This window comes from Oncorhynchus tshawytscha, linkage group LG10 (genome assembly GCF_018296145.1).
Source record: "Oncorhynchus tshawytscha isolate Ot180627B linkage group LG10, Otsh_v2.0, whole genome shotgun sequence".
Classification (NCBI taxonomy): Eukaryota; Metazoa; Chordata; class Actinopteri; order Salmoniformes; family Salmonidae; genus Oncorhynchus; species Oncorhynchus tshawytscha.
The window spans coordinates 45050410-45077074 of record NC_056438.1 but is presented as its reverse complement, the minus strand read 5'-3'; the positions used below and the strand labels follow the sequence as shown (position 1 = coordinate 45077074).

General features: G+C 42.3%; 4 protein-coding genes across 5 annotated transcripts in view; 1 reads left to right on the top strand and 3 right to left on the bottom strand.

Annotated features, from left to right (window-relative positions):
- Positions 1-6363, top strand: part of LOC112260264 (selenoprotein F-like) — a 31724-nt gene extending 25361 nt beyond the window's left edge. Inside the window, exons 3-5 of the mRNA XM_024435232.1 lie at positions 4956-5019; positions 5359-5408; positions 5679-6363. Coding sequence (XP_024291000.1) covers positions 4956-5019; positions 5359-5408; positions 5679-5822 — 258 coding nt within the window. The 3' untranslated portion in view covers positions 5823-6363. The remainder of the gene's footprint in view (positions 1-4955; positions 5020-5358; positions 5409-5678) is intronic.
- Positions 6364-6627: 264 nt separating this feature from the next.
- On the bottom strand, positions 6628-8905 carry LOC112260265 (claudin-18-like). The gene is made up of 3 exons (XM_024435233.2): positions 7676-8905; positions 7314-7443; positions 6628-7157 (listed from the first exon to the last, which is right to left on the bottom strand). Exons 1-3 carry the CDS (start codon positions 7872-7874, stop codon positions 7064-7066), a joined length of 423 nt encoding a protein of 140 aa, XP_024291001.1. The 5' UTR covers positions 7875-8905; the 3' UTR covers positions 6628-7063.
- A 9670-nt stretch (positions 8906-18575) lies between these two features.
- On the bottom strand, positions 18576-22532 carry LOC112260263 (GTPase IMAP family member 8). Its single transcript, XM_024435230.2, has 3 exons — positions 22335-22532; positions 21009-21593; positions 18576-20575 (listed from the first exon to the last, which is right to left on the bottom strand). Exons 2-3 carry the CDS (start codon positions 21571-21573, stop codon positions 19689-19691), a joined length of 1452 nt encoding a protein of 483 aa, XP_024290998.1. The 5' UTR covers positions 21574-21593; positions 22335-22532; the 3' UTR covers positions 18576-19688.
- A 273-nt stretch (positions 22533-22805) lies between these two features.
- On the bottom strand, positions 22806-25608 carry LOC112260262 (GTPase IMAP family member 9). Of its 2 annotated transcripts, none has more exons than XM_024435229.2 (3): positions 25342-25608; positions 24445-24504; positions 22806-24040 (listed from the first exon to the last, which is right to left on the bottom strand). In XM_024435229.2, coding segments are annotated over exons 2-3 (930 nt in total). In that variant the 5' UTR covers positions 24446-24504; positions 25342-25608; the 3' UTR covers positions 22806-23111. The 2 variants fall into 2 exon arrangements, with proteins under 2 accessions (XP_024290997.1, XP_024290996.1); XM_024435228.2 differs by lacking the exon at positions 25342-25608 and adding an exon at positions 25193-25335.
- Positions 25609-26665: the final 1057 nt, after the last annotated feature.

Genomic DNA, 26665 nt, shown 5'->3' with positions numbered 1-26665 from the left:
TATATCTTTATGTTTGAAGCCTGAAATGTGGAAAACGGTCGCAAAGTTCAAGGGGGCCGAATACTTTCGCAAGGCACTGTACCAGACCACATGACCTTTTATTTTGGAGGTGTTCAGAACAAAGTTAAGGGCAGAGAAAGTTTATTGGACACTAAGAAAGTTCTGTTGTAGAGCATTTAACCCAAAATCTGGGGAGGGGCCAGCTGAGTAGAAGACTGTATCTGCATATAAATGGATGAGAGCGTCCTACTGCCTGAGCTATGTTGTTGATGTAAATTGAGAGGTGTGGGGCCTAGGATCGAGCCTTGGGGTACTCCCTTGTTGACAGACAGTGGCTGAGACAGCAGATGTTCTGTCTTTATACGCTGCACTCTTTGAGAGAGGTAGTTAGCAAACCAGACCTAAGTCTCCTCAGAGAGACACCAATACTCCTTAGCCGGCCCACAAGAATCGAATGGTCTACCGCTGGGGTGAAAGGTAACAGAAAGAAAGGTAACAGAACGACATTTTAAAACCACACACAAAAGCCCAGGAAAGTGATTTTCCAGCAAAGACTGAATTACGATTAAGAAAGGTACAAGAACAAAACAACCAACAACCAATCAACTGGCAGCGCAGAAGTCAGTTTTCACAAGGCCTGTGACCAAAGGGAAGGAGGCAACCATAGCATCTTGTCGGGTTCTTTCTAAGCATAAAAAAATGTTCAAAGATGGGGAGATGATCAAGGAAGCAGTTATTGAGGCTGCAGACTCGCTGTTTGGGGATTTTAAGAATAAGACTGAAATTATGGCTGCCATCAATGACATTCAATTGTCCAGAAATACGGTGACAAGAAGATTGGGGAATAGCGAAGAACCTCAAGGATCAACTGAAGAAGGATATTGACAACTGCCAGTGTTATTCCCTCCAGTTTGATGAGTCCACGGATATGGTAGATGTGGCACAGTTATGCATTTTTATCAGAATGTTATTTGACATGAGTACAAAGGAGGAACTACTCACCATTTTGCCACTGAAAGGACATACAAGGGGCGAAGATATTTTTCAAGCTTTTCTGGAGTTTGTTAACAAATTCCAACTGCCCTTTTGTCAGCTTGTCTCCATTACTACCGATGGGGCACCCGCTATGGTAGGTTGGTTCGTTGCATTGTGCAAACGAGATGATTCTTTCCCGGACTTTCTTCGTTTTCCCTGCGTAATCCATCAGCAAGTTTTGTGCGGGAAGATGTTAAACATGAAGGTGATGGATGTAGCGATGAAGATTGTGTGTTTTTATTCGAGCAAAAAGCCTCCAGCGGAGGCTAATTCCGTGCTCACTTAGAAGAGACTGAAGCGGAGCACACAGGCCTGCTGCTGCACATGAATGTGCGGTGGCTGAGCCGAGGTACATTTTTAGGGGGATTCAGTGAGTTGTTGCCTGAAATCGATGAGTTTCTCAAGTTCTCCAATGCAGAATATGCACAGCTGGAGGACACACGGTGGCTTCTGGATTTAGCTTTTCTCACTGACCTAACTTGCATGCTTTAATGAATTGAATGTAGGGCTGCAAGGAAAAGGCAAACGTGTAATCAACATGATCAGCTCTGTGAAACACTTTTTAAATGCCAACTACAACTGCTCACAAGAAAGCTGCAACGTAAGGACCTGCACTTTCAACACATGCATTCAGAACTTGAGCGTCAGGGCAAGGATACAGCTTGACAGTGCACGTTAACTGGAAGTCCCAGAGCATCTCATCTGAGTTTGACAGTCGTTTCACTGACTTTGCGTCACGTGAGTCTATTGCCACTTAAAATGTGCTTGCCGTTTGGCACAGACATAAGTGTGGAAGTCAGTGCCTCAAATGGGATCACTTTTTCAGTTGGACACAGCTATAGCAGAAACTGAAATTCTGACCCTTCAAAATGACATTCAGCTGAAATCCAGGGAAACCACTGAGATGAAGGAAGATTTCTGGGAGCTACTGCTAGAGGAGAAGTATCCCAACATTAGAAGATGTGCTCTCAACCTACCTCTGTGAGTCTGCATTTTCTCATATGAAGATAAAGTCCAAGTCCAGATCTACTATGACTGATGACCACCTTGTGGCCTGCAGGAGACCTGCAACAAGCTGCTACAGCCCTGACTATGAAAAACTACTTGCCTCCACCCAATGCCAAAAGTCACACTAAGGTAGGAAATTAAATTAGTTGCACTTACCAGAGATAATACTGTAGACATCAAGAAAGCCAGTCAGGTAATTATCAGAAGTGTTGGGAAAACGTGTCAATAAACAGGGCAAAATAGAAATAGGCCTATAACAGTTATGATCAGCTTGATCTCCCCCTTTTAAATAAAGGACGAACCATGGCTGCCTTCCAAGCAATGGGAACCTCCCCAGAGAGAAAAGACCAGTTAAAAAGGTCAGAGATAAGCTTGTTGACGATATGGGCAGAAACCTTAAAGAAGAAAGGGACTAAACCATCTGACCCAAATGTTTTTTTGAGGTCAAGTTTAAGGAGCTCCTTTAGAACCACCTTGGACTCAGTGACCGCCTGCAGGGAGCAACTTCGTATCGGGGCATGGGAAGAAAGGGGAGGCGCATCAGGGCTAGTCGTATAAGAAGGTGTGGGAGATGAGGAAATGTTGGGCGGGCAAGGAGGCATGGCTGAGTCACATAGGAAATCTGACTTAATGAAGTGGTGATTAAAGAGCTCAGCCATGCTCTTCTTGTCAGGAACAACCACATCAACTTTAAGGGGCATGGGCAGCTAAGCTGCTATTTTTTGGTTTGATAACAAATGACATTTTTAGCTAGTCATGTTACCCAGCCTAGTCAGTGGTAGCTAGCTAGGTACAATTTTTGGATGGTACAGGAACTGAAAAGGAATAGGCTACTCAAAGAGATGCTTCAAAGGTAGGCTGCATATGCAAGAGTGTGTGTGTGTGGGAGTAAGAGAGAGCAAGGGTGTGGGAGGGAGAGTGTGTAGGCCTATGTTTGTAAAGTTATTTGAACAGTATAGATGGTTAGTGTTTTCATAACATTGTTGACAAGTTATGTTTATTTTTATTTGTTTATTTTCCCTATAGTCACATTTAGAATGCCTGAAGCATGAACTACTGATGACGTTTAAACGCGTGCGCACACCTTTAAGAACATTGATAGGGACTAGGCCTACTTGGACATTTTAAAGCTGCAATATGTAACTTTTTGGCCGACCCGACCCAATTAACATAGAAATGTGTTACAGATCTGTCATTCTCATTGAAAGCAAGTCTAAGAAGCGGTAGATCTGTGCTTCCTGTTCTTAAGTTTAGTTTTTGCGTCTTTTACTTACGGTTTTGTACACAAGCTTCAAACAGCTGAAAATACAATTCTTGGTTACTGAAAATATATTTAACAGTAGTTTAGGTGGTACAATGATTCTCTACACTATACATTGCTATTTGAAATTATTCAAAATTTCGCTGCCAGGAAATGGCAGAGGGATTTCTGCATATTGCACCTTTTTTAATAGCTGTATGTTAGGGATGTTTGTGTTTATGGTGAAAATGCTATAAAAAAAATCTGATGTAGATCATTTTGTTTTCACCCCTTACAATCAAAGCATAGTATGCCTGTAACTCAATGCCGTGCTTTTTAAATAGAATAATCTTTCTTTAGTGTCAAATTTGAGCAAACTTCTTTTTTTTGAATGATTTACTAATACTTTCCAAGTGGGAAACTCGGCCCTCGTCTTTCTACAAGTTTCCAATTCTGAAATGTTTGTCTGAGTTCCGACTTGTCTTGAAGGACTGATCTCTTGTATGTCGTCACTTATAAGTCACTTGTAAACTTGACGCTCTTAAAGTGTAAAATGTTCAATGTAATGCATCTCAATAGGTAGTATGTAGAAACCTAATGACAAATGTTTTTTTTAATCATGTTTGCTTTTTGTAACAAACAAATGTCTTTACAGGGTTAAATATTAGTTTACAGGGCACATGTGATTTCAAACATAGCTAAAAATGTATATAGGCTAAATCTCAATCAATTTAGAAATCCTATTTTCTGGTGCTCCTAAACATTGTGTTGTGCTCACAACTTTAAAAAGTTAGGAGCACAGTTATACCAATGAAATTTTTTAATTTAGAGCTCTGTCTGTGTCCAAGCCTTTGTTGATATGCACCCATAATCAACAAAACTGTGACTTCCTCCCATGCAGTGTGTTGTGAGAATACATTTTGCTGTCCTGGCTTAAGGAAGCTTGCTGGTGTAATTGAATTTGTGTTCCCAGTAACAGCGTGCCTGTGAAATACTGCTGTGACACTCCAATTTCCGCTAAGTTATTGTGTTTTGGTGTGGAGCTTTGATTACCAGCAGGCCACAAAGCTGCCATCCGTCAGAACCCTTCCATATGCAGAGGCTCACAGTTTAATGACCCTGATGAAGAGCCTGTCTACCACGTTTATGAATCAGACTGCCCAGAATCACATTATCTCGACTCACCGCCAGGAGCTTCACTGTGGGTGGGCATCAGTTGTATATAAAAATGACAAGTCAGGAAGGTAGTTGGATTGTTTATTGGCCAAAGGATTGCGAAGATAAATCTCAGCATTGGTTTAGGACAAAGGTGCTCCAATTCTCGAGGGCCGTAGTCCTGCTGTTTTTTTTCTTTGTTCTTCGTTTCTCCCTGGCAATTAGTGAATGAATTAATATCGTTGACTGACCACTGATTGCTAGTTACCACGGCGTAATCAAGTATGTTTAAAAAGGCAAGGAGGAGAACTAGCTTGTGGCCCTTGACGTCTGGTGTCATTTTGCTGGTTTTAGTGATGAGCTGATATTAGTCAAGTTTCTTCTTTTTTATTTTTTATTGATGTGAGCTGAGCTCCCAGGTCTTAGTCTTCCTCCAGTAGAACAACATGGACATCCTGAGCCGCACCCTGACCATCCGCACACTACAGGACTTAACACAGTGCTTTCCCCTCCACAGCTCTACCCTGGGGCCATCCTGGAAGTGTGTGGATGAAAATTGGGGAGGTTCCCTCAAGTCCAAGGTGAGTTGTGTCAACATGTTGTCGCGGGACCACCCATCTTGTAACTCTTATTGGTGTCCGTTGTCATCTTGGTGTCCGTTTGCTGTGAAGGGTCTGTTATTGTAGCCTGCCTTTGTGTGGGGTAGAGCCTCGGAGCTCTCTGCCTTACGGCACCGTTTGTGCCTCGGACAGCTGTACGCTCGCGTTCACAACTGTGGTCCCTTTTAACTTGATTACCCGAATAATGTTTTCCCAACGGTTTCTGTTTACAAGCTTTGTGCAAAAAAATAAAAATAGAGCTTTCCATCAATTGATTAATTCATTAGACCTTTTGATATTGTTGACCTTTTGTGTCCACAGCTTTTGTCAGGTCTGACAAGCCGAAGATGTTCAAGGGTCTTCAAATTAAGGTACAACAAGAATTGTAGATACTCTTGCCTGTTGCGTACAATTCATTAGTTGAGTTAAATACAATAAAGAAGTGGTTGTTTCTCTGGCGGCTTTTTATACAACTTTGGAATGAAAATAACCACATAATCTCCTGTCATTATGGAATGAACCCTATGCCACACCATGATGTTTCAATATTGCACCTTATTATAGGGAGTTATTATCTTATAGGCATTACAATGGCTACTTTGTTTGGCTGTAGTCCTGATAGTCCTGTGTTTTTTATTCAGTATGTGAGAGGCGCAGACCCTATACTAAAGCTGCTGGACGATAACGGGAACATTGCTGAAGAACTCAGCATCCTCAAGTGGAACACGGATAGTGTGGAAGAATTCCTGAGCGAGAAGTTGGAAGTATATAATACCGATTTGTAGTACTCACCATTTTTTTGTGCACTGTTTTTGGATTTTATTGTTTAAAGGTACTGCACTATTGTATTTTTATTTTTTGTAGTACCTGAAAATCATGAACTTCGTCCGTAGATTTTGTGAACTGACATTATGTGCCAGGATGTTAAACGGCTGTTTTATAGATTTGTAAAGTACCTGAACTTACCTGCAAAATACCTGGCATTAACATCAAAATTGGAATGAAGTAGCCAAAGAAAGACTAAAGATGTTCACTGCTTGTTACCTTTTTTGTTCTCCCATCTGTCAGTTGTCTCTGTGGTTTAAAAAAATATATATTACTTGTGGGATCTTTGGGTGGGTGGGGTCCAAGTCGTTCGCTTCATGCAGATGTTTCGGGGAGGAACACATTAGTGAAGGCCTCACAGTAAACCACATTTTGGGATGTGAGACCCGATGTCCCTGTGTGTCACTCTGGGCATCTTGCAGTGGAGAGAGACTGGATTCCCCAGTGTGTGATTTAGAATTGGGGAGGAAAAACACTGCAATGAATAAATGGAAAAATGCATTTATGGGTTGTGTCATCTGTTCGCACACACGCTGCATTTAATTAATTGTGCTGTGTTGCATATTTCTGGTAGTCTGACAATCACGAAAACCAAAAAGGAAAGAAAGGCATATGTCTGACATGGAGGGTAGCTTTGATTTGCCAAAAGGTGTAACATTCATGCCATCTAGTGGAAGAAAATAGTATCACATGTTGATAATTTCCAGGTACGGTATGAGTACATTCTACTACTCAGTTTAACTCAAATGTTATGGTAGGCCATTTGAAATGCAGAAAATACGCTTTTGATACATAGAGGGGTTTTAAAGATTTATTTGGTTCATTACATTGTACAAATGAAAGCTTCATCAATAAACCAAGCTTGAAACGAATGGTTATTGCCAGTATAAAAATGGAGCCCACTTTCAACCACAACAGAACACATTTTTAAATAACATGCAGTAAAATGTATGAAAACTCTTCTATTGAATCTAGCACTATATTCGAGCAACATTTAAAGACCTACCCCTATCCTTAATGCAGAATATAACAAGAATTATACATTTTTGGTTGTCTCTCTTCCCAGCCTCTGGATGGTGGTGATTATTGACTGGCCTGTTGTGTGTGGTGTGGTGGGGGGGGCTTTGTAAGGGACTCCTGTTTTACTGTGGGAAAAAGTATTCACAAAATGTATATTTTTACATACTGAAAACCTAGAAAATTAGGAAAGATTTAGAGCTAACGTTGACTTGTCTGGTTGCAGTCCCCTGAAGGCCACACACTTCGGAATCCCACCCAATAACAGAAAGCTGCACCTGTCCAGGCAACAAAGAGGGCGGAGCCAAACGTGGCACAGAGAAGAAGCACAGTCAGGAATTAACTCGCCTGTCTATAGAGAGACCCTGACTCACCTGTCTATACCAAAACCCTGACCAAATATGGAAATACAGATACACGACATCCACTCTTACCTCTGCATCATATTCCCTCCTCCCATCCCCTTTCCAATCCCTCCTCTGTAGTTGGGGTTGTAGGCGGTCATCGTGAAACTGGCCACTATCGGGTTGACATAGATGGAAGCTCCAGCAATGGCACAAATACCTGAGAGGGGAAGAGAGGAGAATTGATCCGATCAGTGGCAATAGGAGTGTTTAACAAAGGCACGCTGCTAAAATTGGAATTGTACATTTATTTTAACAATTGATGTAGTGAGGACTTGGGTGGTTACACATAAATCGCCAAAGAAATTCAGAGAGAGAGATAGAAATAACTAATTGAATTGCTGTTCTCCAAGCAACATGCATTGATAAATAAACCTTTCTTGTCCCCCTACCTGCAATGATGAATGTGACCCCTGCAGTAAGGGTCATCTTGGCTTTGCAGGAATCCTCCATGCTGCCCATTTTATAGCAATTGAGCGAGAACAGGGCTATCATCGCCCCAATAACACCCAGGACTATGCCCACTACCGTCAGTGCCCTCACTGCCTGAAATGTACCTGGAAGGCCACACAAATCACACCAGATCAACATCAATAACAAGCTGCGATATCTTCTTCAGAACAGAAACATAATTTAGTCAGTGAATATGGTCAACTATGTATATTACTGAATATGAGCCACATAAATGTAGGAGTTTACCAGTCAAATTACTAGGGATCAAGGTTCCAATATGAATAACACACTGAAATGTATTCTGTTGGGATTTGAATCTGATTCTCTGTTATGTGTTTTGCCTGTGATAGTGGTGTTGACTGAACATGAGCCTGGCAAAGAACCATGACACACAATTGCATACTGATAGGAGCAGGTCAGGGCAAAGCGCGGGAGAGGACAAACTAAAAAGCAGAATGACTCAACTTTGAGGAACTGAATTGCTCTCCATACACTGAATCATGGCCACCCCAATTGGACCAGAGGCCCTCTTACAAGTCAATGTGTAATTAGAACCCTGAAAGACTGTCTCGGTAAAGCCACCACACCAACCTAAATGTAGACATGTTGGCATGCATCACCCAGGTGGGCTCTACTACACATTGATGGTGAGTGAATTCCCCCAACCTTACAATGTAAATCAGTTGGAAAAGGCTTTAAATGCTGTCTACACACGCAGGCCAATTTGGATCTATTGCCCAATTACTGGCAAAAGAGCTGATCTTCTCATTGGTCAAAAGACCAATTTGTGGGGAAACATGAGAATTGGGCTGCCTGTGTAAACGGGCATAAATCCCAAGTAATTTACCTGAGAAGCCCAGGATTCTGTAGAGGGGCTGGCACTCGGTGAAGCCTGAGGTGCCCGTCTCACAATTCTGCCACAGTCCCTTCTAAGTGTAGACCGAAGTCACCACCACATGCCCCTGGCGGTCCTTGACGCTCCAGTTGTTCATCCCCGTGGCAGCGATGATGGCGGCAGCGCCTATCAGGCCAGGACAAATCCACCAGTCTGGAGTGCTGTGGCCATACTCTCCGCCTGCTATAAAGGTCTAGAAATCCTGGATGACAGGAAGCTTGGCCTGATGTACTGGGCTATACGCACTACCCTCTGTAGTGCCTTGCGGTCGGAGGTCGAGCAGCTGCCATACCAGGCAGTGATGCAACCAATCAGGATGCGCTCGATGGTGCAGCTGTAGAACCTTTTGAGGATCTGAGGACCCATGCCAAATCTTTTCAGTCTCCTGAGGGCGAATAGGTTTTGTTGTGCCCTCGTCACTACTATCTTGGTGTGCTTGAACCATGTTCATTTGTTGCCGATGTGGACAACAAGGCACTTCAAGCTCTCAACCCGCTCCTCCACTACAGACCTGTCGATGAGAAAGGGGGCGTGCTTGGTCCTCTTTTTCCTGTAGTCCACAATCATCTCCTTTTTCTTGATCGTGTTAAGGGAGAGGTTGTTGTCCTTGCACCACACGGCCAGGTCTCTAACCTCTTCCCTATAGGCTGTCTCGTCGTTGTCGGTGATCAGGCCTACCACTGTTGTGTCATCGGCAAACTTAAGGATGGTGTTGGAGTTCAGGCCAAAGAGTTCAGTCTTGGTTTCATCAGACCAGAGCATCTTGTTTCTCATGGTCTGAGTGTCCTTTAGGTGCCTTTTGGGAAACACCAAGCAGGCTGTCATGTGCCTTTTACGGAGGAGTTGCTTCCGTCTGGCCACTCTACCATAAAGGCCTGATTGGTGGAGTGCTGCAGAGATGGTTATCCTTCTGGAAGATTCTCCCATCTCCGCAGAGGAAATCTGGAGCTCTGTCAGGGTGACCATCAGGTTCGTGGTCACCTCCCTGACCAAGGCCCTTCTCCCCTGATCCCTCAGTTTGGCCGGGCGGCCAGCTTTAGGAAGAATCTTGGTGGTTCCAAACTTCTTCCATTTAAGAATGGTGGAAGCTTCTGTGTTTATGGGGACCATCAATGCTGCAGAAATCTTTTCGTACCCTTCCTCAGATCTGTGCCTCGACACAATCCTGTCTTGGAGCTCTAGGGACAGTTTCTTCGACCTCATGACTTGGTTTTTGCTCCAACATGCACTGTCAACTGTGGGACCTTAGATAGACAGGTGTGTGCCTTTCCAAATCATGTCCAATCAATTGAATTTACCACAGGTGGACACAAGAGCGTTAGTGAGCTCGGGCACTGATGTTGGGCAATTAGGCCTGGCTCGCAGTCGGCGTTCCAATTAATCTCAAAGGTGTTCGATAGGGTTGAGGTCAGGGCTCTGTGCAGGCCAGTCAAGTTCTTCCACGCCGATCTCGACAAACCATTTCTGTATGGACCTCGATTTGTGCACAGGGGCATAGTCATGGTTAATTAGGAGAGGGCCTTCCCAAAATATTAGGAGAGGGCCTTCCCAAAATCGTCTAGAATGACATTGTATGCTGTGGCGTTAAGATTTCCCTTCACTGGAACTGAGGCCTAGCCGGAACCATGAAAAACAGCCCCAGACCATTATTCATCTTCCACCAAACTTTACAGTTGGCACTATGCATTGGGGCAGGTAGCATTCTCCTGGCAACCGCCAGGAGAAGCAACACAACAGATTGTGAATAGAAGCAATATTAACGTTAGTGTAAAGTATTCATAGGTTGCATCCCCGGGCAAGTAGCTAGCAATGCTAAAGTTGGCTAAAGTTGGCTAGCTGCAGGCTGCAATTTCGTCTTGGCGTGAACGTGCAGAGGAGTATGAATTGCGCGAGACTAATTGGACATTCATTTTGCACGATTCATATTTTGCATGCGACTGGTATGGACCTTTCATAATATTGGTTTGAATTGTAGAAGCAATTCTTAGCGCATCCCTGTTACTGGCAGGACATCTTTCAGTTGGCCAGGGGGCTCATTTGGACTCATGCTGATTTGTTAGCGACTCACCTAAACGCCTGCACCATTGGGCGACCAAAGAGCTGTTGATATAGGTGATATTGTATTGCTATTTGTAACCCCTATAATTGCACAACGGTGAATCACCGGCTAAGCGCAGCCTCGGCACCGCACTCTGGTTCACATTATCAAAGACCCAGGTTCAAACATTTATTGTCTGGCTAGTTATGGTTAGCTAAACAAATAACACAGTGGGTGATAATCATAAGACTAAACAGAAATATGGAGGAGCACAGTCCCATCCTATCTTTACACCACCAAATTGAAAAACTTTGTTCTGGAAACACCTTGTGTTCCTACGCTTTAGGCCCAGATAACGAAATTGAAAGTTCAAAGTTGGCTGCACCTTGGGGGGCTATCGCCACTGCCTGCCTAGCTTATTTATAGTACCGATGCTCAGAGATTAATTTGGTCCTAGCCATGAATCAGGGGAGTCCGTTTGCACTACTCCAAACACTCACCCTAAACTCTAAGAAAACATATCTAAAAAAGTTGTAATTTTAAAAAAAATAATTGCTGCTCCAAATTGTGTTGAGGCAAAAATATCACATGACGCAATTGCTAGAGTGAGCTCCCCTCGACCTTGACTTCATGGAGTTTATATGATCCCAAGAGTATGAAGTGTTAATTTCCATCGCAAGGCAAATTGAGATTCCCCTGGAAGTGCCCTTAGTGTGTTACATTGTTTGGTCACCAATTTCAATCAAGCTGCAGAAGAACACACTGTTGTTGAATTTGAGGAGACTACGTATCCCGACTCCTTTGCTTGTCCTTGCCCGTCCCATGTATTGCAAAGCTGTTGGGGGTATCCTTAAAAACAGTACACAGGCGCATGACAGAATGGGGACTCTCGTGAGAGCATTGTATAGCCCAGAGGTTCCCAAACTTGGGCTCGCGACCCCATTTGGGGTCACCTGATATGAAAATGTATATTGTCTTTGTATCACAAAATCCTTGTAAGGCGGTTAACCTTAAAAATCTAAATGAAAATGATTCAAATCTAAAAGATCAAATTCAATCAGAGAGTGCCCTTAGATCATGGGAAAAGGCCGCACTTGACCATTGCACTTGAATCATTCCCACGGTGAATGGCTAGGCCTGTTACGCTATGAAAGAAACCACACACACTATTGCAGAGACTTTGATATTACCGTCCGCAATTGATATGGTGAAAACATTGTGTGGGGAAGCTGAGGCACAGAAACTCACATCAGTACCTTTGTCAGATAACACTGTTAAACAAAGAATGCATGCTATTGCTAGCAATCAAGAGGAAACTAACTGAATGATTTCCCCAGCTTACGCTCTCCAAATGGAAGTTAGCTGTGAGGGCCGAGATGCAATCTAGTCACAGAGCATTTCGTATTATTCTGAACGTATATCCGAGACATTTTGTATGGTACGTAGTAATTTGTGGATGCCCATCACCGATTTCGTATGATATGTTACGAATTTGCGAAATGTACAAAATGTTATAAAATTGGAAAATGTACAATATATTATGAATTTCCAAAACGTATGATATGTTCAGAATTCTAACTAGGTGGCTAAGGTTAGCTATGCTAAGGGTTAGGGTTAAGTTTAGGAATTAGGTTAAAGCTTAGGTTAAGTTTGGGGGAAGGGTTATCTAACATGCTACGTAGTTGCAAAGTAGCTAAAAAGTAGTAAGTAGTTGAAAAGGTGCTTAATTAGCTAAAATGCAAAAGTTGTCCATGAAGAGATTTGAACTCGCAACCTTTAGGTTGCTAGACATTCGTGTTATATGCCCACCCAACATATCACCCTACTTTTTGCATTAAGTAACCACCGGTCTTATGTAACCATACCAAACGTGACATACTGTATCATAGTTATGAATGTGTCTCTGTCTGCCATATAGATGCATTATATGATACACCTGTCACACCCTGATCTGTTTCACCAGTCCTTGTGATTGTCTCCACCCCCTCCAGGTGTCGCTTATTTTTCCTAGTGTATTTATCCCTGTGTTTCCTGTCTCTCTGTGCCAGTTAGTCTTGTATGTTTTTAAGTCAACCAGTGTGTTTTCCTGTGCTCATTTTCTATTCTCTTTTTGCTAGTCCTCCCGGTTTTGACCCTTGCCTATTTTCTGGGCTCCATTCCCGCCTGCCTGACCGTTCTGCCCGCCCTGACCTCGAGCCTGTCTGCCCTTCGGTACCTCCTGGAGTCTGAACTGGTTTTGAACTTTTGCCTGTACACAACCATTATTTTGCCTGTACACGACCATTCTTTTGCCTAACCATTTTTTGATTTATTAAACTTCAAAGACTCCAACCATCTGCCTCCTGTGTTTGCATCTGGGTCTTACCTTGTGCCTTTATAGTACAAACTGGACATGACAGACCCAGCAGACTTGGACCAGCTCCGCCACGCTGTCTCCCTGCATTGGGAGACATGAGGAGCTGTTCCAGGACTTTCTGGAAGGGCTCCGTTCCTTGACGGAACACCACAACCAAGGGTTTTAGGCTATAATGGAGCAAATCAGGGAGTTAGCTCAGAGGCAGCCTGCCACCTCTGAGAAACCAACCAGTAACCTTTTCCCTATTTGTGGTGAGTTTGTACGGGCTCCCCGAGAACCCCACTTACCTCCTCTGGAGCGATATTCTGGGGATCCTGGTACCTGCCAGGGTTTTCCTTTTCAGTGCTCTCTTATTTTTGAGCTTCAGCCATCTTCGTTTCCTTCAGACCGATCGAAGATAGGGTATATTATCACTCTAATGCCAGGAAGGGCGCTGTCCTGGGCTACAGCAGTTTGGGAGCAACAATCCACCATTTGTTGTCATCTGGAGGATTTCATGGCAAAGGTGAGGAAGGTATTCGAGTCTCCTGTATCCGGGAGAGAGGAGGCCAGTAAACTTCTTGAATTACGTCAAAACTCCTGTAGTGTGGCAGACTACGTGGCTAATTTTCACACGTTGGCCTCCGAGAGTGCCTGGAATCCGGAGTTTCTTTTCGATACCTTTCTTTGTGGATTATCTGAGGTGGTAAAATATCAGCTAGCTGCTCGGGAATTGCCGGAGGACCTCGACTCCCTCATCGCCCTAACCATTAGAATTGTTGTGAGAGGAGGTCTGTCCTCAGGCACACTCGTTCATCTGCTATGGCTCACTCACCTTCAAAGAAATCCGGAAGTTCCCGAAGGCAGTTTTTCAGAGAGGATCCGAAGACACCCGAGTTCCCTCGTGAATCATCAACGACGGGTGAGTTGGATACTCCTGAGCCTATTCAATTGGGAAGAGCTAGGTTATTGGTTGGGGAATGCTCACTTAGGCTGACTTCTAACTGTTGTCTGTGCTGTGGAGGGGAAGGACATTATATAGCTACCTGCCCTGTAAGGAATCCCTGGTCTCTGGTGGGTACAAGTACTCTGGTGAGCCAGACTGGGAGTTCCCTAATTCCCATCACCCGCAAACCTTTTTTTGTGTTTTTGCTGTGGGTTGACCAATCTAAGTCTCCCCGAGTGCTCATTGACTCTGGGGCTGATGAAAGTTTTATGGATGCTACGAGCCCATTCCAGGACCCGGTTCACATGGATGCTAGGATTTGTAATGAATTTATTTGCAAATTATGGTGGAAAATAAGTATTTAGGGAAAAAAATACAATGCTGGGGGAAAAGGCCCAAAAAAACGATACAGACAATGCCTTCATCAAACAACACCATTTCACGATGCATCAGTGACATGGCAGGAGATGTTTTCAAGCAATTACTGCTTTGCATACAAGCCAGTGAATTCTATGCGTTACAGCTGGAGAGTCAACAGACGTGGTGGGCCTGGCACAGCTCCTGGTATATGTCCGTTACGGTTATGGGGGGTCAATTAAGGAAGACATCCTCCAGGACAACAGGAGAGGATATTTTAAAAGTATTGGACAGCTTTGTGACATCAAATGGACTTTGGTGGTCAAGATGTATCTGTACTGATGGCGCAAAAGCCATGATAGGGAGACATAATGGAGTGGTAACGCACGTGCAAGCAGTTAGTCCCGAGGCTACTTGGGTACACTGCAGCATCCACCGAGAGGCTCTTGCTGCCAAGTGAATGCCTGACAGCTTGAAAGACATTTTGGACACTACAGTGAAAATGGTTAACTTTGTTCAAGCAAGGCCCCTTATCCTACCTCATTTGCACACACTGTATATAGACTTTTTCTATTGAATTATTGACTGAATGTTTTTTTTATTCCATGTGTAACTCTGTGTTGTTGTTTGTGTCGCACTGCTTTGCTTTATCTTGGCCAGGTCACAGTTGTAAATGAGAACTTGTTCTCAACTAGCCTACCAGGTTAAATAAAGGTGAAATAAAATAAAAAAAAGATTCAGATCAAATTTTATGACCAATTTATGCAGAAATCCAGGTAATTCCAAAGGGTTCACATACTTTTTCTTGCCACTGTATAAAAGTGAATCCAGCAGAACTACAGTAATCTTTTAGCCAGATGTGTAATGCCAGTAGGCTGCTGAATCATTCACACACGTGGCCCAATTATGGTACTGGACCTGAAATGATTGGCCTCACTGTCTGATGAGGGTGGGAGCTCTGAGGATCTGAACCTGAGGTAGCAGCCACCGGAGAGGGAGATAGAACAGAGGACGAAGCCGCAGGTACCTCCAGATGCGATCTTGAATGGGAAGCCAAGAAGGAGGAAGGCGCCGGAACCTCTGGATCCAGGGCGGCAAAGCCGTTTCTGGTCTGTGTCAGGTCCAGGCTTAACATCTCTAAGGACACCCCCATTGCCAGAGTAAGCTTTCTTTGATTTCCACGGCGAGTGACGTATCTCCATGGCTGGTTGGTTGGGTCAAGAACGGCTCCATTCTCCAGGGAAGGGGGAGACCCTTTCAGGGATGAATCCCTGCTGAGCACCGGCCAGTCGGCTGTGGCGAGCTGACACGTCGGCATCACTTCTTCCAGACCAGAGCGGGGTCCGCCTACTGGGGTGGAAGAACAATAAAAAGTAGGCAGACGTGGATTCCCCAGTAGCTATTGTAGGTTTGCTACTTGCTTGCTAAGAGTAGCCACTTCACCCCTGTAGTCCTCCGCAAGGAAGCAGTTGCTACATTGAAAGTCAGCGTGGTCCACATTATCCCTGAACAAAGCAAAGTAAACACAGCTCCTGCAACGCTGGAAACGTTCAATAGCGACCTCCATTTGAGACCGCCGAGCCAACTAGGCTAGCTGGGTATCCATGTCTCTCCATCATTATATCATCATATAATCTGGCAGAATCCCGGGACAGAAAACAGAGCTCACATTAACTAAGCCCAACAGAGCCCCAGGATCCAAAATAAAATAAACTTTTATTTTATAGAATAAAAGAAACACTTTCACCTTTACAAAAAAACAATAAACCGAGATCTCTCGTTCAGCTTTCAGCGTCAGACAAAGGTTTGATTCTGTAACTCACACATGCAAGTGAAAGTTGCGCCCCTGTCCAGATCACTTGATTGACATATGATTTGCAACTGGTTGCATGCATCCACCGCCATATCTTCTTCAGAACTGTGGCCTCTTTCCCCTTCAACTCTCTTCACTGCCTCCACATAGGACATTTGCTGTACAGACACGATCCTTGACACCTCAACCTTTTTCACCCTGACAGTGCACTCAGGTAATACGATCCCCACCACAGTTGCAACATTTTACATTCACAGACTCTTCAATAACATATTAATTTTGTCTGCAAACACTTGACAAACTTTTTACACTTCTTGCATTGCATCGGGTTTTGCACAGAATGCTCTTACGGCGTATCTTACATATCCAAACTTTACACACGGTGGTAGATAATCTTCATTAAACATCAATAATACAGATCAACTTTGCTCATTTTTCCCCATTCTCCATAGGGGTCATGCGACATGCATTAACTACCCCTGGAATGTTTTGCCTAAGATATTGATTATCAATCTCTAACGGAATGCCAGAGGTATCACCTTTTACCTTTGCCCTGCTCCGAAAATCAAAGCTGTCCACTTCAAGGGCCGATAACTTCGCGCCACAATGCACACTCCTTTTGCTCTTTAGATACACATGATAAAACACCATAACCACTCCTTGTTACTTTGACTGCATCCACTTTTCCCAACGCCTTCTCCACCATCCGTGTGACTTTAAAATGGTTTCCCAAATGAGCATCCTTATCCAAAAAAACATACTCCATCCAGCTACGATTCAGACTCATTTTCCACAACAAATACCTGTTTTTGTTCCATTCTTTGACTTCACTGTTGTCCAATCATCTTTCACACTAACTGTCCTCGAGACGCTTTCATCTTCAAGCAACACTTCTGCTTTCGCCTTCTCAACTTCCTCCTGTCAAGCGCACGCTACAGCTCCACCAGAGCCTATCGTTTCCAATGGGAGCAAATGAATCGTAGTGGGCAAAACAAGTAAAGAGGTGGGCAGAGCCCAGCATGAGCTAGTGAGATCCTATTGGCGCGTTCTAGCATTTATTTGCACATTTCCGTTAGGGAACTCCTATGTGAAGTGGGCGTGTGCAGTAACTCAATTTACCTTTGCACTCCTCGAAACAATGCCATTTTTTGAAACTTTAGCAAAGAGTGAAGTCTACAAAACGCAGTCCACTCTGTGTATTACAGATACTAGTTTTGGAAAAAGAGAACGGTATATGGCGATCAAATGTTTCGTTGATGAGAAAATGTGCAGAATGTCAGCCAAAATCCATCTCACTCCATCTTCTCACACTGCCGGCCAATGGGCTTCCTCTCATCACCATATTTGGTAGTGAGTGGAAACGCCAACCGGATGCTTCACATTTATACATCCGGTGAAATATCTGGCTCATTGTTCTATTTCTGGCAGAGCTGTTGTGAAGTGTTCTTCTTCTTCTTTGGTGCCATGGCGATTTTGTTTGTGCATGCCGCCACCTACTGTGCGGCAGTGTGTGGTCAATCACTTTACATTTTGTGATACAAAATTTAAAAAGTAGGGGATAGGAAAAAAATTGCACCACCAACTAACCCTACACCACTATTCCAGCGTGAAAAACCCAACGGTGTTGCAGTTCTTGACACAAACCGGTGAGCCTGTCACCTGCTACCAAACCCTGTTCAAAATGGCACACATACACAATCCTTGTCTCAATTATCGCAAGGCTTAAAATTCCTTCGTTAACCTGTTTCCTCCCCTTCATCTACACTGATCGAAGTGGATTTAACAAGTGACATCATTAAGGGATCATAGCTTTCCCCTGGATTCTCCTGGTCAATCTAGTGTCCAGATCATGGAAAGAGCAGGTGTTCATAATCCTCTGTACGCTCAGTGTATAAAGGCAACTTTTTTCATTTGTCGTGTTTTATTGAACCTGAGCATTAAAAGAATACAAAGGGATTAATTTCACAAATAAACAGTAAACAGAAGCTACAGTATGTAAGAGTGAGAATTATGTTCACAGTTACATAAAGTGTATTTACCCTTGTTACCCATACTGTCATCATAACAATAATAATGCATTTAAATTGAAGCATAAATAATAGACACTAAACTGATCGAAAACTACCAATGAACAGTACTCCATAGTAATTCCGCGTTCACATGCTAGTCGGAACTAGGAAACTCACAAATGTTCGACTTGCTAACTGATGATTGTAGTTCTACACTTGCCACATTCAATGAATTAGCAAATCAGACATTTCTGAGGACCCTAGTTCCGATTAGAATGTTGTAACAGTTTCAACTTGAGGTTATTGTTTGTTAGGGGTGCCAGGTAGGTTGTGCCTACCAGAGAAAATATTGATTTCTCCTTTTTGTTTGTGAGGGAATGAGTCCCGTCTGGTCCGTCAAGTCAAAACCAATACAAAGTACTCATGTAAAAGTCAGTATGGAAATACAATTTTCATAAACCTTTAAAACATTGGAAATAACTTCAAAACCACTGTTCTTTTGCGTTTGTTGTATTATCACAATAATCACACAATCAATATAATAACAACAACAGCCCAAAAATAATAACAACCTTGGTTCACTGGTAAGTGTCCCATACCTAAAAATAAAATAAAAATCCAGCCCGGGATTTAAAAAAAATTCAGCCCGGTAAATCAGTGCAGCGAACCCAAGTCAAGCATGTGATGCATGAAACCGGTCTCAATCAGCACAATAAGATTGCAATAAACTCCAGCTCCACAAACAATAAAGAGTATCGGATATCTCAGTAATCTTCAAATACAACTGAACACATAATCCAACACAGTATAAATCACACTAAAACAAATGAAATACCATATGCAAAAAAGTTGGAGTCAGTCGGTCAGTCAGACAATCAAATCCGCCAACAGATCTCCAGCGGAGAAAGGCCACGGAAAACAGAGGGAGACCAACATAGGTCGGTAGTCCAACAATAGTAGATCTGATACTGGTTGATCTTGCGCAGTGGTGATTTTAGCATGTAAATCTTGGTAGGGCAAGAAAAAAAATGCGGGATGCATGCCAACAAAGCCACTACACAACTCAACACTAAACAATATATTAATTGCACTAAAACGGGCCTCCATAAAGCTGTCCCTGCAGCAGTCCACCACTGCTACACCTGACTATCAGCGGAGCCTTGTCTGGCACCAAAACAGTTCATTCAGCCTCATTTACTATCTTTAAAAAAAACATAGCTGATATGGCTGACTTGCTTAAACAAATGTGGTTTCGAATGACAATTGAGATGTACAAACTATGGCATAAGGGGACGACAAGCGGATTAGAGGCAATCCGCATGTACAGTAAACTTGATAACAAGTGTCTTTGATTGAAATCCAGCCTTAGGGCTCAATTCAATCCGTATTGCCAAAGTTCAGCACTATAAAAATTGAATTTTAAAGGGAATGTTTACGAAGACTGAGTTCACTGTAAACGCTGTATGTCGGCTCAAATTGGCGCTACGGATTGAATCGAGCCCTTAGTGACATAATCTGCCTTAATGTCTTTTAGAAACTAGTGGGTGGTATTCTTGCAGCTAACAGCTCATAGCATGCATTGCCAGTCGGCCTTCCCTTTCTGGGGACTGGTTTGCACAAAATGATTTTAAAAAAAATAAGACCTTCCATAACCATGGCAAGTACCTCCTAATCATTGACAAGACCCATCCTAGATCTTCTTGATCAGGTGTTGGGTCATTGTTGGATCTAGCTGATGTCCTGTTGCTGTCATGTGGCTGCGTATCTGTTGGTGTAGGCCTATCTCTTATTCGTCTCCGAATTGCATTCTCTTGCATTAAATTGTTTGTCATTTTGAACAGCTCAGAGCTGTAACATTCGCCATTGTTTTCTGCTACCATCTCATCTATTCTCTCTAGTAGATTCCTGACCTGCTGTTTGTTGGTCGCAGCTTCATTGTTAAAGACACAGTACCTGCCACCACACATCTCAACCATTTGTTTTAGATCCTCGTTTGCCTGTATTTTTCCTTCGATTGGTTGGTTTTTGAGTTTATCACCATGAGTGAAAAGAACCATTGCATATTTCATAGCATCAGCATTAAATAGCTTTTCAAGTAGACGAAGCATGTCAGCATCATTGCTTGTTACCCTCCCAATCTCAAACACAAAGACAAAGGCATGTGGCCCTTGTGCAGAGAGCAAAAAACCCTTCATCATCTCATCAAATAAATGCTCAGCAGAGTGTCTCTCATCAGAAAGACCAGGTGTATCTATCACAGTCACTTCCCTTCCTGCTACCGGTGCTGTTTTGGCCTCACTATGTGTGGTTACGGAGCCAAAGCAACAGTCAGACTTAAACTGTTCAGACCTTCTCAGATCCAGAATGGTGTTCCCTGATGCACTCTTCCCAACTCCACTTCTACCCAGCAACACGATTCTTCTGTCTTCTGTGTTTTCTGGGACACCTGTTGGATAACCATAGACACCCATGAAAAATACCCTTACTATAGATATAAGACGGTCAGCTTACCATTTGGTATGCACCCATGGACCTAGGTGTTGATAAACATGTAACTTTCTCTGGAGAATATGTACCCTACATTAATCTTAGATTCTAATTGCCTTGTGGTTTATCATATCAATCACTATTTTTCAGTTAACAAAAGGTCCCAAACAGTCAAAATCATGTTTTTCATGAAATTGGATGATATTTGTATGAAACCAGATCAAAGTCAGACAAATGACGGTTGCTTCTAAATTGACAAAGTTTGATAAAAAATGACTGGTCCCCTCCCCCAATGTCAAACGTGGATTTAATGAAATGTAAAGTTTCACCAAGAAAGACCCTTGAGTAAACCTCTTTTGCAAAGATGACCTGACAAATAATAAGATACTTACTCGATGTCAGGTATCCCGACTTGGTCAGAAGCTCCTCAACCTGATCTTGACTTCCAGTGTCATTGTTGAACACATGGTATTTTGCACCAAATCTCCGAACAACTTTTGGGAGCACACCCTCTTCATCTTCAAAAATGAAATCCTCTATTTTCATGCCTTTGAGAGCATCACCATTTGTGAACAGAATGTAACTCTTGTCTATTCCTTTATCACCCAAGATCTTCTCAATTTTCTTCACTATTTTCTGATCCTCCTCGGTGAACCTGTCTACCTTGAGTACTACCAGAAACAGACAGGGAATGGATGATTCAAGGGCATGTTGACACTCTGATTTAATTTGCTCTTCTTCAATTTGCTCTTCTTCAGTACTGGTAATTCCTGGTGTGTCGACCACCCAGATTTGTCTTCCAGAGACTTTATCAGTCTGCTCTGTACATGTTTTTGTCACAGCCTTGAAGCTTAATTTTGATTCAAAAGCTGACCTTCCCAGGATGGTGTTTCCTGATAAACTTTTCCCAGCTCCTGACTTGCCCAACAGGACAATCCTGAGGGATGATGTGTCCATCCTGGTTTACTATTAAGTCACTGGGAAAATGGAAGGAAAGTTATTGCAGCCTAGGTAACTGGTTTGAACATAACCTTGCTGTGTAATTGTAAGCTAAATCTCTAAGGTGAGTAGAGGTTAAAACACAATCAATCGGAGTGTGTTAATCTAATGCCTATTTTAAATGTAATATTTAGGGTAATTACACAAACCAACAGGAATCAAAGTTGACTATATACTAGTCTACCTACACTGCAAATTCACATAACTGAAGTGTAGCATTAAAATATATATAGAATGACATGAGACATAAAATGCATAGCTCTAGCTGCAAGAGACGATATAACGTCTTGATTCACATTTGTTTGCTAATTGGCATATTTCGCTCATTCCTGAGCTTTTAATCAAGATTGCACTATGCAAAAGAATCTGCTATATTTACAAGTGTTCTGGTAATTTCAATAAATTACTGATCATTTCAACAAATAACTGATCATTACTTAACCTTAACACATTCATGCATTTTATTTTATATTCTATTTCGGCTTAGCCTCCAGAACAGCACGACCATTTTACTTTGTTTTACTTTCACATGATATCGAAACTTAACAAAAGTGGATCGAATTTGTACTGAAATATTGATTGATGGTTTTAAACAGTCATTGTGTAGTCTAATAAATCGGATTTTGTGGGGAAAAAAAACAGTAATTTGTCTGGCATTACACACTTTAGCCTAGGCCTATATGCCTATCCGTCAACAACATGGTTTGATCTATACTCACCGTCTGTTGATTGAGAAGATTCCACTGATCATTTAATTTAGAAGAAAATCCGTGATTTTACCATTCCTGAACATAGCTTAATTCTCCGGTTAAAAACTGAAATTCTCTCAATTTCTTAAACTTGTCAAACGTCGTCAACAGGCTATTGCGCACGAGCTCAAGGGGAAGTCTGGGTTGTATTCGTCAGTGTAGCCGACACCGTATTAAAACGTAGCAAAACGTTCTGCAACGGAAAATTTAAAATGTTTCTTATTCGATAAGAGTTAACCGATTTAAACAGTGAGGGACTACGTTTTCTTCAATTTGGTAACTCTTTGGGTGCCTAGCGAATACAGCCCGTGGTGTATAAGAGACTACAGTAGCTTCCAGTGTACAGTAAAACAGGCGTTGAAGAGTTACACAAAAAAATATCATAAAGGACAAATATGTCCAAATAGATGATCCAAATGACTGATGAAATGAACACTCTAGGCACATCAAATACGTTTTAATGGTGACCAAAAAAATAGACAACACTTGGATTATAACATTTTATAAAAATGTATCAACAAGGCAACAATGATTTTTTCTTAGACTTAGGTTACAGAATTGCCATTTGCTTTAGAAAAATGAGAAACATGCCTACCAAATGTACACATATCATTTGTGATTCTGCTATTATTTAAAGATCATTCAAATTTACAGTCGGCCCTATCATCACGTTGTGCTACAAAGTAGTTTACCAGCGCATCAATTGTGCATTCACTGCAAATTACCACTACTTGGCCTATACAGTAGTTAGTTCCATTTTAAGGACAGGGTCTCTGGGTATTGCCCAACAATGTCATCAAAGTCCTCCGTGTCTGGCACTTGCTCTACAACATATCGCGTTCTCTTCTTTAAACCATCATAAAATCTCTTTGTCTCTTGAATGTGATTGTCCCTTCTCTTCAGAGTTCTCTCACGCTGTCTGTTTCTGCCCTCCTTTTCAGCCCCTTTTAGAGTCAGGTTTTCTGCCAGCAGTGCACACAGAGCTTCATCATATTTTGATTGAAGTGCCTCAACTTCTTCTTGCAGTTTCTTCTCATATACCTCCTTGAGCTTTGACTCTCTCTCCTCAAGCATTTTGGAAACTCTTTGGTATGTGTAGTTCGAGTAGAAGGCCCCATTGTTGTTAGCCACCATGCCATCAATCTTTTCAAACAGCTCACAGACTTGGGTACGGTCATTTGTTTTCATGTTATTGAAGATGTGGTACCTATTCCCGAATGTATTCAAAATCAGTTTGAGATCTTCACCAGCTTCCTCCACACATTTTTCAATGCCCCCTTTAACTTTGTCTCCATGGGTGAAAAGGATCATGGTGTATTTTTTAGCATCTTTCCCAAATATCTCCTCAACCTTTTTCACTGCACTTCTCTCCTCCTCTGTGAAGGTACCTACTTTAATCACAACTATGATGGCGTGTGGACCTGGTGCTGACATGTTGACACATTTAGCTATCTCTCTCTTTACTGTCTCCTCAGAGAGAGAAGTATCGAACAGGCCAGGTGTGTCCACTATGGTGACCTCTCGGTCCCCCACCTCCCCTGTCTCTTTAGAACATTCTCTGGTGACAGAGGACCCACTGACAGCTGATCTGAAGGCATCTCTCCCCAGGATTGTGTTGGCTGATGAACTCTTCCCAGAGCCAGTCTTCCCCACCAGCGCAATTCTGGACATGGACACTGAAAGGAAGTAAATGCAACCTTTCAGTATTGTGATTTGGAATTGTTTGAAATAGTAGTTTTCGGATTGTTGGATATTGTAGCGACCTTAACCCAAGACCTAGCAACCTCATCAAGAGTGCTTGGTACAATGGTTAAGGTGTTGGCTTGATGGTCACTGAACCCAGGTTTGAGTCCCGGTTGGAGCTATCCCCCAAATATCAGTCAGTTCATTCATAATATGATTTGGTGAACAAAATAAAACAAGACCTACTACGAAATAGCAAAAAATAATAGTAAACCAATAAATAGTTATTTAAATCATTATAACTTTGTCATTGAAAAGGAATGGTTCTAGGCTACTACTGATAGCTTTTATAAATATTGCAGTATTTCCTGTAGGCTATAGATAAAGTCATTCTTACTATTGGGACGTCTACCATCAATGCTGGACCTTCTCTGCCATGCTTTCAGCGGATAATCTTCTGCAGAAGAGAAACAGGTTTAGTCATGGAAATAATTGTTTTTGATAAGGAAAACTTTGATAGAGGTGGCATTTTAATTGCAATCTCGACCAAGTTTAAACATGTGCAGTCAATGACTGATCCAAATATGACATAGCTGATGCTGAGAAGCGAGAATGAGTGAATAGAGAACAGAACAAGGAATTCGGCTACTCAACCTCACGCAAAATGATGCAATGGGTAGGCCTAGCTATTAAGTAAAACTGTACGATCGCTTTACTTAGGCTTTACTTTCACTTCATATCTTAGGCTTTACTTTCGCTTCATATTGAATCGAAATGTAACAGCAATCTAGCGAATTTGTAGTCAAAAGGCCAGTTTGAACCAGACTGTAGAGCCTAATAAACCTAATGAGGAATTGCATGAGATAAAACAAAGACAGTCACTGACATAACAATCAACAACAATGTGTCATGGTTCTCCAACCCTGTTACTGGAGAGCTAACCTGATTTAACTAACCTGATTCCGTTTATCAACCAGCTAATTATAACAATTATGTACGCTAGATTAGGGTTGGATTGAACATTTACAGGATGGTAGTTTTCCAGGAACAAGGTTGGACAGGCGACGGTAGGCTATGCTCCAAATAAACCAGAAACATGAACATGCCAGTTTAAAGAAGAAATAGTCGCATTGTTTGATACTCACCATCTGTCGATTTAGAAGATGCCATTGATAATTTAAATAACAAATATCTGTGATTTTACCATCCCATCGGATCCTCTGAATAAATGGAGATTGAGGAAATAAAATGCTTAATTACTCGGCGTACCGCGGGAGTTCTGTTTGGCACGTACCCAGATAGGAAGGCAAGCTTCAGTGAGTGGGAAGATCACACAGCATGTAGCCTCCGCAGTGGCGACCCGTCATTCAGGACAGGTGGGGCTTTTTGAGCACCATAATTAAAATGTTTGGACTTGCCTGTTTTGCATGTTATGTTGGTATTAATACGAGTCACATATCAGTTTTAGTAAGGCAGCTCCAAAATGCATGTTTCAGTTTAGCTCATTGCTTTCCGTGGTAATGGGGCAAGCCAGCAGAAAATAAGAGCACTGCACCGTGATTGGCTCAGTGTTCTGTCACTCCTTGGGACACTACGTCATCGCCAAGTCTATGTCCTTAGTTAGGGTAGACATCGAACATTTAAGCCCTTTGGATCCTGCCATAGAGTTACATTATAAGTGCCCTTCCAAGAAGGCTCAAGGTCATTGGCCACAGATAAAATGAAGTCAAATCACGTTATATGTACAGTAGCTTTGATTGGACTGATCATGTCAACATCTTACTTTCAAAATCTTAGCTAGCAGTCATCATCGTGAATCTACTGGCAAATCCTTTTTAATCATTGTCATATGAAGAGAAATAATGAAGAGAAATTATAGATAAAACATATTGGTGCTCATCTGCCATTGGACATAAACATTACACAACAAGTTGGACATCGCAAATTCAACAATGAGTGGTTTGGAAGGAATCGGTGACAGTGGCTAACTGCAAGCATTGCAACTGGGAAGTTGGGAATAAATGAGCTCAAACTGGGAAAATACGTTTTAAACGGTCATTCAACTCGGAATTGTAAATCCGGCCTCTTTCTCAAAATCTGCCCACGATGGACCGTCATGCCACCTTCCTGTTCAAGTGAGCACATCACAAAAAGGAAAAAAATGTCTTATATGCTGCTGCATACATTATGTAATATGCCAGGGAGATAGGTATACTGTAGCTAAGAAAGTAATACTAAGTGTATGTTGTGTAGTAAGCTGTTAGTAACCCATGTGTCCCACCCTAATAATTTGGTATATTTCCACCTCTTAATTTAGACTACTGTTCTGACTTGGTGGTGCACATGTAGCCTAAAACCTGTTTTTGAGAAATGTAATCATTGAATATTGTAAGAGCTTTCATTGTTTGCTTGTATGCCCCCTTTATTTATCCTACGGTTCTGACTAGGTGTACTGAGAGTACACTGTAAGAACGGCCCATGTTCTGAATTCTGTCACTGTACATTTCAAAAGTGCTGAACAAATAGTTATATTGACTATGTCCGTCCTAGCTTTCTTATTAACATCTTAATCGAAATTGTGGATTGCCTCTTATCTGCTTGTCGTCCCCTTATGCCAT